Source organism: Medicago sativa, chromosome 2 (genome assembly GCF_051527215.1).
Source record: "Medicago sativa cultivar Bolivia chromosome 2, Bolivia_mono, whole genome shotgun sequence".
Lineage (NCBI taxonomy): Eukaryota > Viridiplantae > Streptophyta > Magnoliopsida > Fabales > Fabaceae > Medicago > Medicago sativa.
In genome coordinates, this window is record NC_140750.1 from 72,548,515 (window position 1) to 72,564,667 (window position 16,153).

Consider the following 16,153-nt stretch of genomic DNA (forward strand, 5'->3'; position numbering starts at 1 on the left):
CTACTATAATCAATGTGGATGATCAACAAATCTCTATTCAATTAGACATTGATGGTAAACATTTTGGTGTCACAGTAGTTTATGCTTCCACTTGTTACATTAGAAGAAGAAATATATGGTCTGCAATCTCAAACATTCATAATCAATTTAAGTTGCCTTGGAGTTTCATAGGTGATTTTAATACCATTTTAGGGTCACATGAACATAAAGGTATTCATGAACCTGCTAGAGTGCCTATGGTTGATTTTCATCAATGGAGTGATTCCAATAACCTTGTCCAACTTCATACTAAAGGTGCTACTTATACTTGGTCAAATGGCAGGAGAGGTAGAAATAACACTAAAAAAAGATTAGATAGAGTCATTGTTAATCAAGATTGGATCAATGCTTGTCAATCTATCAATGTTTGTACCCTCATAAAACTTAGATCCGATCACTTCCCCATCCTTTTTGATTTTCAAACACAAAGTTGTCAGTTCTCTTTTTCTTTCAAATTTTTGAAAATGTGGATATCTCATCCAGATTGTGTGAATATTTTTAAACAATGCTGGAGCAATCATGGACTGGATGTCCAATGTATGTCTTGTCCCAAAAGTTGAAGATTTTGAACGAAGCTCTTGAAGTCTGGAATAAGAATACATTTGGTAATGTGCATACTCAAGTAACCTTAGCCTACAAAGACCTTGATGAAATTCAACTGAAAATTGACACTTCTGGTAGCATTGATTTGTGATGACATGTTGTCATTACGTAATTTTTAGGACTTATTTTGACATTTTTATAGAGTTCTGAGGCAATATGAGATATCCAGGGGTGTTAAAAGCAGAAATTTTGGAGGTGCTGAAAGCAAGCAATCGTGCCACGATTTTGACTGGCGTGGCGCGATTTTATGACCAGAATGAAGGTTTGCCTCTGCCTGTTTAATCGTGACACGATTATATCTGGTGTGGCACGATTTTGAAGTAGGATCTGGAAGGAATCTAGGGTTTTAATGCAATGGAGGCGCGATTTTGTGAGGCGTACCGCGATTTCGGCCGCAGTAAAAGTTGCCTATTTAAGCTGAAGTCAATTCCAGAAACAAGAATTACGATTTTGGAGAGCAAAAGTGCGATTTTGAGACCTGAAGACTGCTGAAGGGGCGATTTCATCTTCCTTTTACCAGTTCATGTATGTTTTAATTCTTCCATTGATTATGCTATTTGTAAACTCAATTATGAGTAGCTAAATCTCTTAGAGATTAGGTCTGAGATGAATCTGTGTAACCATAATTGAAACATGTTGCTGTGAAACTCTATTTATTATGAATGACAATCTAGTTTTTATTCAATTCAATTGTTCTTAATGCTTTTTATATCCTGATCAAATATAAACAAGATTTCGTGAAAATTAATGACTACTGACCATAGCTTTCTACTTCTTCAACGAATATTAGACCACCTAAGTAATTAGAGGCTGTAATCCGAGAAGAGGGTCCTAAGTCAAGGGATTGATTAGGGCTATTTTGTTAACTATTGTGAAACTAGAGAATCATTCATACGAATAGGTGCAGTATACCAATTAGGGGAACTAAGAGGAATCGAAAGACCTAATCTCATCTCTCTCCATATTTTCTAATCAAATATTTACTTTCTGCTATTTAAATTTTTATGCAATCAAATCAAATCAACTACCTAGGGCAACCATATAACTTTTACACATCCTACTTCATAACGCTATTGAATTATTGAGATTGACATAGTTCTTATGGGAACGATATTATTTTATTACTTCGATAATTTTCGGTGCACTTGCCAAATATCTATCAATTTTCTTTTAGATCAAAAAAAATTGCTCAGATAAACCTTGAAAAAGCTTTGAATACAGAAGAAATTTTTTGGCATGAAAAGTCCAAAGTGCAGTGGCATTGTGAAGGAGATAGGAACACTGCTTTCTTCCAGAGAGTTGCCAAAATCAGAAACTTATCTAGCCTTATCACTACCATGAGGAATGGTGACATCACACTAAATGACCCTGAGTTAATTTCAGCTCATGTTGTTAATCACTTTAAAAATATTTTTACCAACAACTCAAACATTACTCACAATGGTTTGATTGAGGAAGTTGTTCCAAAACTTATAACTGATCGAATAAACAATATGCTAATAATGTTGCCTACTCGTGAGGAGATTTCTAAAGTTGTTTTTGATCTAAATAAAGACAGTGCTCCAGGCCCTGATGGCTTTGGAGCAATATTTTTCAAACATATTGGGAAATAATCAAGCATGATATGTTCAAAGCTGTTATGCATTTTTTTTTACCTCTGGTTGGTTATTACCCAATTTTAATACTAATATTATTGCTCTTATTCCTAAGACTAATAATGCAGATTTAGCGGAGCAATTCAGACCTATTGCGATTGTAAACTTCAAGTTCAAAGTGATATCAAAGATTTTAGCAGATAGGCTTTCTTCCATAATGCCAGCTATCACATCAGTCCAACAAAGAGGTTTCATAAAGGGGAGAAGCATCAAGGATTGCATATGTCTTACATCTGAAGTTGTCAATGTATTGAATAAGAAGACTTTTGGTGGGAACTTGGCTCTTAAAATTGGCATGGCAAAGGCTTTTGATACTCTTGATTGAAGTTTTCTAATCAAAGTACTGAAAACTTTTGGTTTTTGTGAGATTTTTTGCAGTTGGATCAAAACAATATTAGAATCTGCTAAAATGTCAATAGCAATCAATGGGAAACTTCATGGTTTTTTTATCTTGTTCTAGAGGGGTCAGGCAGGGGGGTCCCCTATCCCCCCTCATCTTTTGCCTTGCTAAGGAAGTTTTAAGCAGGGCTCTTACTAAGTTAGTCAAAGATGGTAGTTTAAAGCTTATTCATGGTTCGAGAAACAATCCATCCCCTTCACACATCTTGTATGCAGATGACATCATGGTTTTTCGTAAAGGTTCTTCTTCTAACATTCATCATCTCACTGATTTATTTGTTAGATATGCTCAAACATCTGATCAATATGTTAATCCTAAAAAATCTTCAATATACTCTGGATCTATATCTCATCAGAGACTCCTGCAAAAATTAAATGAGGTAGGAATTATCCATTTAAAAGTATATTTCATAAAGAATTAAATGAGTTACGAATTATCGTGGATAATGAATGGAAGAATGATATTATGAATGTAAATTGGATATGAGATCTTATCATAACCCTAGAATTGTCAATGGAACAATATATTTTTAAAGTTATTAGTGCTTACGCACCTTTTGTAGTGTTGGAAGAATATATTAAAGTTAATCTTTGGGATGATTTAGAATACTTCATTTAGGATATACAACTAGGAGAAAAAAAATTCCTAGGAGGGGATCGAAATGGATATGTAGGGCCAAGAGTGTTTCAAGAAGTTTTCAAGGCATGCATGGGTGGTCTGGCCCTGCGAAGTTAAATGTGAACGGTAAATCCATCATAGATTGTATGTTGACTTTTGATCTTACTATAACTAATATGTGCTAATATGTGCTTTAGGAAAATCAAGAAGCGTTTTATCATATACAAGAGTGGGATGTAATGTTCTCAGATAAATTTATTTCTTACTATGAAATCTAACAGGATGATTTGTGTGGACTATAAAGTCTTACCCAGAGAGAGTTTGACTATCCAACATAGATTATTGGTTACATATGTAAAGGTTAAGAGGAGAGGGAAGATAATAAGACACGGTTAGACTCCCAGGATCAAGTGATGACATTTATAGGGTGAAAAGGGAAATATTTTCCGACACAATATTTTAAGGGAGGTTTCACAAAGGTACATGGAAACACAAATGATATGTGCGACAAGAAGGAACATGTGATTAGAAAAGTAGAAAAATAGGAGAATCAAAAGGTTTTGTACCTAGGAGCAAAGAATACTGGTGGCGGACAAAAGTGTTCAAAGTAAATAGAGAATCAAAATGGAATGTTTTAAAGAGTACGTCTAGGTGTAAAAGGGACAAATTTTGGTAAAATTATAATAGAGCTAAGAAAGGGACTAAAAAGGCGTTGAATGAAGCAATAACACAAGATTTGGATGGGTTACACCAATACTATTACTTGGGCACCATGGAGTCAGAAAAATCTATATATAGTCTTGCTAAGGGATGGGAAATAAAGATGAGAGATTTGGATCAAGTGAATTGTATTAAAGATGAAGGAAAGATATATAAAGGATATATGAAAGAATCATTTTCACAACTTATTTAATGAAGGGCATGAGATCTTACCAGACTCTAACTGGTTAAACACTTGATAGTTGGATATAAACTACAATTACTATCATCGGATTCAAGAACACGAGGTAAAAGAAGCATTGAAACGGATGAGTAACGGTAAGGCAATTGGGCTTGAAAATATACCTATTGAAGTGTTAAAAAGTCTTGGAGAAACTTCATCCTTAAACCCGAACCCGCCCCAAACCCAAAAAATTTCGCAAACCCGAACCTACTACCATAAATTAATATCCACCATTTTTTATTAATCTAATCCATTTGAGGTAGTAAAACACCCAACACCATATTTGATATCAAGCAGACCTCTCCATAAGGTAATTAGTCAATTTCAAACTAGGGTAATGATTACAGTGTGATTAAAAGTTTAAAAATATCTCAAAAGTAGGGATAACATTTAGAGGCTTGCATGCTACATAACAATATATTAATTTCTAAATTCGGGACGAGTTTCAAGTGGGTATCTATATCTCTATTACCCACACTGTACCCATATTTTGAAATTGGGAAAAAACACAGACCCAGTCAAAAGGGAAAAACCCTCTAGATCAAGTGAAGTGTATTAAAAAGGAAGAGGGTAAATTTATTGTTCAACAAAAAAAGATATAAAGGGTATATGGAAGTAGTATTTTCAAAACTTATTTAATGAAGGTTATGAGATATTACCATACTCGACAATGATAGGCATTAGAGAGAAGGATAAAAACTATAACTACAATCATCGGATTGAAGAACACGAGGTAAAAGAAGAGTTGAAAAAGATGAGTAACGGTAAGATAGTTAAGCTTGAAAATATACCTATTGAAGTGTGAAAAAGTCTTGGAGAAATTTCATCCTCAAACCCGAACCCGCCCCAAACCTAAAATTTTGTCCAAACCCGAACCTACTATCAGAAATTAATATCCACCATTTTTTAGTAATCTAATCTATTTGAGTTAGGAAAACACCTAACACCATATTTGATATCAAACAAACATCTCCACAAGGTAATTAGTCAATTTCAAACTAGGGTAATTATTACAGTGATTAAAAGTTCAAAAATATCTCAAAAGTAAGGATAATATTTAAAGACTTGCATGTTACATATCAATATATTTCTACATTCGGTAGGAGTTCGAAATGGGTGTATATATCTCTATTATTCGCCCGTTACCCGAATTTTGAAATTGGGGAAAACCCAAACCCAATCAAAGGTGGAAAACGCGTCAAATCGAGATGAGTTCGGTCAGGTATCCACGTGTACATGTTTTATTGCCATGCCTAAGTTTCAAATGCCAATCATAATAGGAACATGGGATACCATAGATCTTGTAAAAAACCATTTTGAAAAGGAGAATTTGACAATAGTAAATATAAGTTCTTTTTGTAATGTCAATGTAATATATTTTTGGTGCAAATATTATTACGCGGAGAGATTGAAACAATTTTTTTTTAAAAGACAAATGTTAGTAATTAGTTTTTAGATTAATATTTACCTCTTCGTTTGAGTTTGACCTCAGTACCTCCAACTCCTTATTTCTTAACTCAAACCATGTGAATTACTCAACCCTCGAAACAATTTATTAGTTATGATAAAGATACTAATTTAAAATAAATATAGTTGTAAACTACATATATACTTTATATTATTAAAAGAAAAATATCTTAATATAACTATATAATATATTTTTTTTACAAAAACTACACACTATTACAAGTTATATTTTTTTGTCAAAAAAAAACTTTATAATTTATACTAAAGTTACTTTAAATTTACACCGATTTATATATCAAATAACTTAAATATCACTAACTTTGTGTAAATTAATTTGAGTAAATTACACTCATCTTCCCTTAAAGATGCTTGAATTACACTCCCCTCCCCTCTTATGTTAAAATATACACACTCCCCTCCCCTCTTATTCAAAACATATTAGAAAACTCTTCACTCCCCTCCCTTAAGAGAAGCTTGAATTACATTCTCCTCCCCTCTTATGTTAAAACCTACACTTTACTCCCTCAATATTTTCTTTTTATTTATAATAATCCAGCAAAAAAATAATAATCTAACACACTTCGAAAGAAATAGTATTGTGCATGGGTCTATTTTAATATAATCAAAATTTGAATACATATTTTTTGCTATTTTTTATTCACAATTTCATTAACATGTAGTTTTAAACCATATTATAAAATATGAAACAACCAAAAATAAAATTAAAATATGTGTAAAATTACTAAAGACAACAAAGCATGGTTATTTAAAAGTTAATTTTATACTCTAAATTATAAAATCAATAGAAAAATATTTAAATTTAATTATCATTGACATTTAAATTATACAAAAATGAATTAATTTTTTTAAATGGTGGTTCAAAATTAATATATATCATAAAAATATTTATTTGTTTGAAAATATATTAAAGTGTAGTGCATATTTAATTATTAAGGGAGAGGATTGTAATTCAAACATCTTATAAAGGAGGGGAGTATAAATTTTACTTTTCAAAGGAAGGGAATATATATTTTAACATAAAAAGGGACGGGAGTGTAAGTCAAACATTTTTTAGGTGAAGGGATTGTAATTTACTCAATTAATTTTCAATTCAATTAAAAATAATATTATTTATTAAACTTTAGCAAGTACGGTAGTTTCGGTTACTAGTTTCACAAAGAATAATGTTACATGGACACCCTTTATTCCCATACACCCTTGTACACCTCATGCATTAGGAACAAAAAATAGGAGATGAAAGAGAAAATGTGTTTGTATGAGGTCCACATGGCCACGTGTCAGATTTATGTGTGGGTGTCAAGGGATGTATTGCCACCTAAGGATGTCTATCTATCATTACTCTTTCACAAATGGCAGAGCATTAGCTTATTGAGCAAACTGTTGTTTTTCCATCAACACCAAGAACAACAACAACTTCTCTTCCTCTCACATTCCTTGACTTGCCTTTTACAGGTCCAGACTATGTTGAACGCTTATTCTTCTATCACTTTCCTCATTCAACAACCCATTTTTGCAAAACAACGTTTCTATCTCTTAAAGACTCTCTTTCTCTTACACTTCAACATTTCTTCCCTCTTGCTGGAAATCTTCACTGTCCTCTAACACCCCACAAACCTTTTATTGTTTGCACTCAAAATGACTCCGTCACTTTTACTTTTATCGAATCCTTGGAAGATTTCAACCATCTCTCAACCAATCACCACCCTAAAAATCTCAAACACTTCAATCACCTTGTTCCAAAATCAACACAAAAAACAACCTTTGATGATGATAATGGCATATTCATCTTTCCATTGTTGGATTTGCAAGTTTTTTTTTTATTTCCCAACCATGTTCTTTGCATTGCCATCACATATTGTCACGTGATGGATGATTACTGTTGCAATCATTTCATGAAATCTTGGTCTTTTATCCATCGAAAATGTGATGTAGTTGACTTCAAGTCGCAACCTTGTCTTGACAGACAAGTTTTGAGAACCCAGAAGGACTTGAAGATTTATTCTTAAGATGCTATTATGAAAAAAGAAAAACATGGGAGGATAATAGACTCATTGGCAAGGCTCAAAGTATTGAAGAACATGATGAAGATTGTGTTAAGCCAAATATTGTTTTCGGAAAAGAAGAAATCGAGGGGATGAAAAAATGGGTATTGAATGAATGGAAGAAAAATGATCAAGAAATCCAAGCACCACAATATTTATCAAAATATGTTGTAACTTGTGCTTTTGTTTGGGTTAGTTTGCTTAAAGCAATGCATAGAAGTAATCATAGTGATGATGAAAAAGACGAGTATTTTTGTTTCACAGGTGTTTGCAGAGAAAGACTAGGGTACACAATACCAGAGGGGTATTTCGGAAACTGTTTAGCGCTTAATCATGCAATGCTGAAGAGAAAGGATGTGAAGGGAGAAGATGGTTTTGTGAATGCTGTTAAGGTAATTGAAAAGGCAGTAACTGAGATGAAAAATTAACCTCTTAAAGATGCAACAAAATGGGAAGGTTCGGCTAAAAAGATAGGTGAGTTTGGAAATTTGTTATTTGTAAGGGGGTCACCTAAGTTTAATGTTTATGAGACTGATTTTGGATTTGGAAAACCTGTTAAAGTTGAAATGGTGCATTCGTAAGTGTATGTCTATTGCTGAAAGTGGAGATGGAGAAGGTGGACTTCTTGAGATTGGATTACAAGCTTTGAAATTTTAATTGGTTCGTGAGTGTTTTGTCTTTTAATTTGAATATTGGATGGGAAATGTAACAATGAATCATGAATTGTGGGTTTTGATTGGTTGGTAATTTGAGATTGATTTAACTTTTCAATCCAAAGTGTGTAATAATGACGAAGTTTTCTAGACAAAATTAACACAAGTACAAAATGGAGCCTTTATGTACTTTAAGTGGTTTTTTAAACCCTCTTATTTGCCTTACTTCTTGATTTTATGGGATTGTTTTAGTGGTAGACTACCCCTTATACTTTTAGAGTTGTGGGTTAAGTATTGTTTGTACTTCTCTCCATTCATCGATAAATTTAGTTGTTCAAAAAAAAATGTTGTGATGACATTTTTGCAATTAAGTTGATATCGTGAAGCATTCTTGGACCGTCATAACATTCCTAAAAGGACTTAGGTGACCTCCAAAGGTCCACTCCTTTGTCATCATCACTTCGCCTTGTCCCAAGACTTGTGCTTGGGGGGCTGTGGACCATCATAATATTCCTAAAGGCTAAAGATCCCCTCATAAAGACCTCGGCGCCCTCCGTAAGGGCCTAGGCGCCCTCCAGAAGGTCCACCAGGCCCAGGCGCGCCTTCTAAAAGGGCGCCGCCTAACTTAGTCTCTAGAACCCTCCTAAATCATCAAAAGTACTCTAATACCCCTGTTACTTGGGAACCAAGCAACCAAAGCCCAAGCCCATAAGCAGGCTATAAATAACACCCTTGAGAGCATTCTCAAGGCATCTAATCATCAGTCTGAAACCCTAATACACGATTCTTAGCCCTAGAATCCTTACCGTACTTTTCTGCAAGTACAGTTGGCGCCGTCTGTGGGAAGAGGTAAAACTAGCCTTGACCACGTCTCTAAATCGCAAATCGTGATTTGGAAAACCGAAAACCAGACCTCCGAATCGTAAGACCACCTTACGACTTGGAAACCCCTTTTCCTTTACAAACCTAAATCGCACCTCACGTACGATTTAGAGAAAAGCCTTTCATCATGGCGACAACCGAAGAGTTAGAATCCATGCGAACTCAACTCGCACAATTACAAGATCGCAACGACGCCTTACAGGCTTCAATGGAGAACATACAACAGAAACAACTGGAGGAAAAAGAGGAATCACACCACGGCGAGATGGACGATCCAGAGCCGCAGCCTCTGTCCGCCGAGATCTGGGGAGTGCCGGTTCCAGAGAACTTCAAACCACCCCATCTCTCCGTCTTCGACGGGAAAAGCGACCCTATGGAGCACGTCACAGCTTTCAACACTCGCATGTCCGTAGTCGGAGCCCCTGACTCCCTCAAGTGCAAACTACTGGCGGGGACTTTTTCTGAGGCCGCCTTACGATGGTACATGAACCTCCCTCGTTTCTCTGTCATCAGCTACCCAGACATGACAAGGAAACTCATCCAACAATTCTCCGCCAGTCGCCATCGCAAAGTACCCGCAACCAGCCTTTTCAATGTTCGCCAAGGACACAATGAGTCCCTGCGAGACTATCTAGCGAGATTCAACGATACGACCATAAAAGTCATCAATCCCAACCAAGAAGTATTTGTAGGCGCCTTCCAGAACGGTTTGAAGGCAGGACAGTTCAATGAATCACTCGCTCAAAAGCCCGCTGATTCCATGGAGGAAATAATCGCAAGGGCAGATTGTTACATAAAGGGCGAGGAGAGCAACGCTGAGAAGAGGGCGAGAGACGCCAAGGAACGAACGTCCAATTCAGAGCGGCGACCTTATCAACCATCATCTGGTAGGGATCGTATTCCTTACCGAAGACCAAATTACAGGCCCTACCCGCGTCCGGAGGAATTCACCCCTCTCAACACGAAACCGGAGCGCATTTTGAAGGAAGTCTATGAAGCCAAATTGATCCCAGACCCGCCTCCGCCACGATACGAGGTCATGGGAAAGGACAAAAACAAATGGTGCAAGTACCACCGAATACGGGGACATGACACTGACTCATGCATACACCTACGACAAGAAATAGAGAAGTTGATACAGAATGGAAAATTAAGAGGGTACGCTCAGGACAGGAAGGGCGAGAGCGAACACAAGATGGAAAGGAAAAAAGATGAAGGGAGCGAAGGGAAGAGACACACGCTCAACACCATTTCGGGCGGTTTCTCCGGTGGCGGAGAGTCCAGTTCATCACGAAAGAAATACGTCAGGCAGGTGATGTTGTGTCAAGAATACGAAACCCCAAACTCTGGGCGTGAACCTGACATCTCTTTCACTGCCAGAGATTTCCAAGACGTCATACTGCACGACGATGACCCCATGGTCGTTACTTTACAAATATTCAAGTGGGATGTGAAGAGAGTATTGATTGACCCAGGAAGTTCGGCAGACATCCTATACTACGATACATTCGATCGAATGGGTTTGGACCCGGAACTGCTACAACCTTTCAAGGGAACCCTGGCAGGTTTTACAGGCGAACAGGTACACGTAAGAGGTTACATCACACTCAAAACAACGTTCGGGAGCGGCTCTCATTCAAAAACCATCCGAGTAAGGTACCTCGTCGTGAACTCGCCAAGCTCTTACAACATTATCATTGGTCGCCCAGCCTTCAACCTTTTGGGAGGTTTCCTATCTACAAAGTTCTTGGTCATAAAGTATCCCCTGGATAACGGAATGATCGGGACCATTCGAGGCGACCAGAAAACCGCCAGAGAATGCTACCACAATAGCCTGAGATTACAAAAGGCAAGGAAGAAGTCTAGTAATGAAGAAACTCACGAGGTCAACATGATAGACCTCGATCCTAGAGAAGACTTCCAACAAGAGCGCCTCGAGCCCATCAAAGACTTGAAGGAAGTATCCATTGGTCCAGAAGCACATCAGACAACTAAGATCGGCATGTCTCTGAACCAGAAGGAAGAGATCGCCCTCGTCGATTTACTACGGAGAAACCTGGATCTCTTTGCCTGGCACCCATCTGAAATGCCAGGAATGGACCCCGACATCGCCTGTCACCATCTATCAGTCAAGCCTGGAGTGAAACCGGTAGTGCAACGGAAAAGGAAAATGGGCGAGGAAAGAAGAAAAGCCGTGGACGACGAAGTGCGAAAATTAGTAGACGCCCGCTTCATCAGCGAAATAAAGTATCCAACATGGTTGGCCAATACCGTCCTGGTAAAGAAGGCAAACGGGAAGTGGAGAATGTGCGTGGATTATACGGATCTGAACTCAGCATGCCCAAAAGATCCTTACCCACTCCCAAACATTGACCATCTGATCGACAGTGCCTCAGGCTACAACACCTTGAGCTTCATGGACGCCTACTCTGGTTACAACCAGATACGAATGGACCCTTTAGACGCCCCCAAAACGGCCTTCATGACTAACACCAAGAACTACCACTATGAAGTCATGTCTTTCGGCCTAAAAAACGCTGGAGCCACTTTCCAAAGGTCTATGGACACCGCTTTCGCACGCCAGATTGGACGTAACCTGGAAGTATACATCGACGATCTGGTAGCAAAAACAAAAGAAGGAGGGAGCCACACAGAAGATTTGGAAGAAATCTTAGGGCAGGTAAGGAAGTATCGGATACGATTAAACCCATCAAAGTGTTCTTTCGGAGTGCAGGCGGGGAAATTCCTAGGTTTTCTCTTAACTAGGCGAGGTATCGAAGCAAATCCAGATAAGTGTCAGGCGATCATCAACATGAGAAGCCCGTCCAACATAAAGGAAGTCCAACAGTTGACAGGAAGGCTGGCTGCCCTGTCCTGCTTCTTATCCTGCGCCGGCGACAAAGCTTTCTCCTTCTTCGCTTCAATTAGAAGGAAGGAAAAATTTGAATGGACACCAGAGTGCGAGGATGCCTTTCAACAAGTAAAAAAGTTTTTATCTAGCCCGCCAATCCTTCAGAGACCAAACCCAAACTCCATCCTCTATCTATACTTGGCGATCTCCGCAAATGCTATGAGTACGGTGTTGGTCGAAGATTCAGAAGAAGGAGAAAGGCCGATCTACTTCGTCAGCAGAGTGTTCAAAGGCGCCGAACTGGGCTACCAGAAGTTAGAGCGCCTGGCTCTGGCCGTAGTCGTCACAGCAAGGAAACTGCGTCCGTATTTCCAAAGTCACAGGATAGTGGTAAAAACAGACTATCCCATCAGACAAGTGCTCGGGAAACCGGACCTGGCAGGAAGGATGGTCGCCTGGTCCGTAGAACTATCAGAATACGACATCCAGTTCGTACCAAGAGGAAGCATAAAGTCCCAAGTCCTAGCAGATTTCGTGGTAGAGCTCACCTCCCCGTCCCCAGAGGAGGCACCATTTGTATGGCTTTTATCTGTTGACGGTTCCTCCAACTTGAAAGGAAGTGGCGCGGGCGTTATCCTGGAAGGTCCCGACGATATTATCATAGAACAATCCCTCAGGTTTGAATTCAAAGCAAGCAACAATCAGGCAGAATACGAAGCTCTAATCGCCGGCATGACATTGGCGCAGGAAATGGGGGCTGAAAACTTACGAGCAAAAAGTGATTCTCAGCTCATAACAAGCCAAATTACGGGCGAGTACCAGGCGAAGGACCCTCAACTCGCCAAATATCTGGGAAAGGTGCGAGCCCTAGCCAAAAGATTCGTTTTCTTTGAAGCTATCTACGTGCCCCGAGAGCAGAACTCCAGAGCAGATATACTGGCAAAGCTCGCCAGCACCAAACGTCCGGGCAACAACAGAACCGTCATCCAAGAGGTAATCTCAGCGCCCAATACCAACGTTGAAACAGTTCACCACATCGTCGAAGAAGGTGTTGGCTGGATGGAGCCACTACTCAAGTATCTAACCGGCTCTTTTACACCCAAGAACAAAGACGAATAGCAGATGGTTAGAAAGAGGGCTTCAAAGTTCACTATCATCTCAGGCAAACTCTACAAGCGTGGTCGAACGAGCCCCCTATTGCGTTGTCTAGCGGAGAGCGAGACCCACCTGGTGCTTCTTGAAGTTCATGAAGGCGTGTGCGGCAGTCACATAGGAGGGCGAGCTCTAGCTGCAAAGCTCCTCCGCGCAGGATATTACTGGCCCACTATGCTCCAAGACAGCTCAGACTTCGTAAAAAAGTGTGACAAGTGCCAAAGATTCTCTGATAAAAAGCACGCCCCAGCAGTAGAACTTACTTCAGTATACTCCCCCTGGCCTTTCCATAAATGGGCGGTTGACATCGTAGGACCTTTTCCTCTCGCCCCAGGACAACTGAAGTTCCTCATAGTAGGCGTCGATTACTTTACTAAGTGGATTGAAGCAGAAGCCGTCGCCAAAATAACAGCTGAGAGAGTCAAAAAAATTTACTGGAAGAAGATCATCTGCCGTTTCGGTCTACCCAAATTTATAGTGTCTGATAATGGGACCCAATTCGCGAGCTCATCCGTGGTAGAATTCTGTAAACATCTGGGGATACAGACAAAGTTCGTCTCAGTAATACACCCGCAAGCTAATGGACAGGCCGAATCAGCCAACAAGGTCATCCTCAACGGCATCAAGAAGAAGCTGGAGGCCGCCAAGAGTCTCTGGGCAGAACAACTCCACGAGGTAAGGACATGGTCAATTCAATTTCTATTTTCAATTCAATTTCTCCACACTTCCAATACAATGTGTCACATGTATGAACGTCGCCCTGGTCAAAATAAGCACAGGTACTATGGTCTTACCACACTACGCCACACTCTTCGACAATGGAGACGCCATTTACGATGGTTTACGGCACAGACGCCATGCTCCCCGTAGAAATTGATACCCCCACTTGGCGGAGAGATACCTTTTCTGAAGAAGGTATCAAGTCTTATATTTATGCATCTAACTTGATTGTTTCGCAGGCAGACAGATTTCTTTTTTACAGTTTCACTCCTTACAACTCCACCGTATGAATTCATGAGTTATTTCTTTGAAAAGCTAATGAGACAGGTCTCGCCGTTAGCATGGACGTGATCGACGAAGTGAGAGAGCAAGCTCACATAAGAGAATTCGCCGCCAAACAACGAGCAGCCCGCCGCTACAACTCGAAGGTGGCGCACAGAGAAATGAAAGAAGGCGATCTCGTGTTAAAGCAGGTGGTCGCCCCTACAAGAATAGGAAAGGCCCGTATCGAGTTCGAGAAAAATGTTCCCATGGAGCTTACAAGTTGGAAGAACTAAGCGGAGAAGCTATCCCCCGCACTTGGAATATAGCTAATCTACGCCACTATTACAGTTGATTTTTCGCTTTTCCTTTCTTTTTTCGTAGTTTGTCATTTTTGAATAAGGCTGGCTTAAAGACCACCATTATGACTTATGATTCCTTTGAATAAATTGAATAAACAGAGGGTTAGGGTAGCACTCTTTTCCCCTGCAAGGGCAGGGGTTTTCAATGAGGCGCCCTCTCCTTTTTTCAAAGTCACTAGCCCCTACTATTGCATGAAATATTATTGTCAAAAATTTATATGCAGGCGCCAGTTCCGTCAACCCTGGAAGGGCTCTGACGTAGATAACTAACTTCAACCCTGTAAGGGCTCTGATGCTCGCCCAAAACGCCAACCCTGTAAGGGCTCTGGCGGGGTTCGACTGAAAGTTCCGTCAACCCTGGAAGGGCTCTGACGTAGATAATTAACTTCAACCCTGTAAGGGCTCTGATGCTCGCCCAAAACGCCAACCCTGTAAGGGCTCTAGCGGGGTTCGACTGAAAGTTCCGTCAACCCTGGAAGGGCTCTGACGTAGATAATTAACTTCAACCCTGTAAGGGCTCTGATGCTCGCCCAAAACGCCAACCCTGTAAGGGCTCTGGCGGGGTTCGACTGAAAGTTCCGTCAACCCTGGAAGGGCTCTGACGTAGATAACTAACTTCAACCCTGTAAGGGCTCTGATGCTCGCCCAAAACGCCAACCCTGTAAGGGCTCTGGCGGGTTCGACTGAAAGTTCCGTCAACCCTGGAAGGGCTCTGACGCAGATAATTAACTTCAATACTGGAAAGACTTCGATAGTCGCCCAATATAAGGGCTCGCATAATTATGATCAATGTAACGATTAACCTTAGAAAGGTCCTGAGTAAATTTGACAATCACGAAACCTCAAAAAAAGCTAGGGCGCATGCACGCAACATAAAGACAATAAAGTAAAAACAAACGGCAGGCTCATACATGTGCGATAATGTGATCAAAATACATCATAAATTAAAGACCAAAGAGATTCGTACAAAATCCAAAAGAAAGCCAAACATTAAAATTGTTCACAAGGGCGCTGTAGTAAGCCGCCATAATTCAAAAGTTGCAGAAAAGGAAAAAACACAAACACGATCAGGAATAACAGTAATCACTCATCGTCAACAAACTCGCCATCAATGATCACCTTAAACGGATCAAGCTCTTCCAGTTTGGCCTCGGGATTGAAGAAAAGCGCCTGCTCCTTAGCACGCCTAAAGCCATCATTAAAATAGATCGCAAGAGCTCGCCTCCCCTCATCCACGGCCGCCTCCGACTTCTCTAAAGCGGATTTAGTCTCATCCCTCGCCGCCTCTGTGGCCTCTTTGGCTTTCTTCATCTCTTCCAGAGCGTCCTCGGCGGCCTTCTTGTCCCTCAACGCCTCCTTCAGACGGCCGTCTAGCCCAGTGGATTTGTGCTTCCACTTCTCAACGTCCTCAGTAGCGTCTTTATATTTTTTCTCCACTAGATCTTGCTTAACCTCCAGACAATGGGTCAGCAACATAGTCCTCA

The 16,153-nt window shown here is 39.7% G+C and overlaps 1 protein-coding gene and 1 pseudogene across 1 annotated transcript; both read left to right on the top strand.

Annotated features, from left to right (window-relative positions):
- Window positions 1–7,092: 7,092 nt before the first annotated feature.
- LOC146950443 (malonyl-coenzyme A:anthocyanin 3-O-glucoside-6''-O-malonyltransferase-like) lies at window positions 7,093–8,529 on the top strand (annotated as a pseudogene).
- A 921-nt stretch (window positions 8,530–9,450) lies between these two features.
- Window positions 9,451–13,293, top strand: LOC146950444 (uncharacterized). The gene has a single exon (XM_085748640.1). It carries the CDS (start codon window positions 9,451–9,453, stop codon window positions 13,291–13,293), a length of 3,843 nt encoding a protein of 1,280 aa, XP_085604766.1.
- Window positions 13,294–16,153: the final 2,860 nt, after the last annotated feature.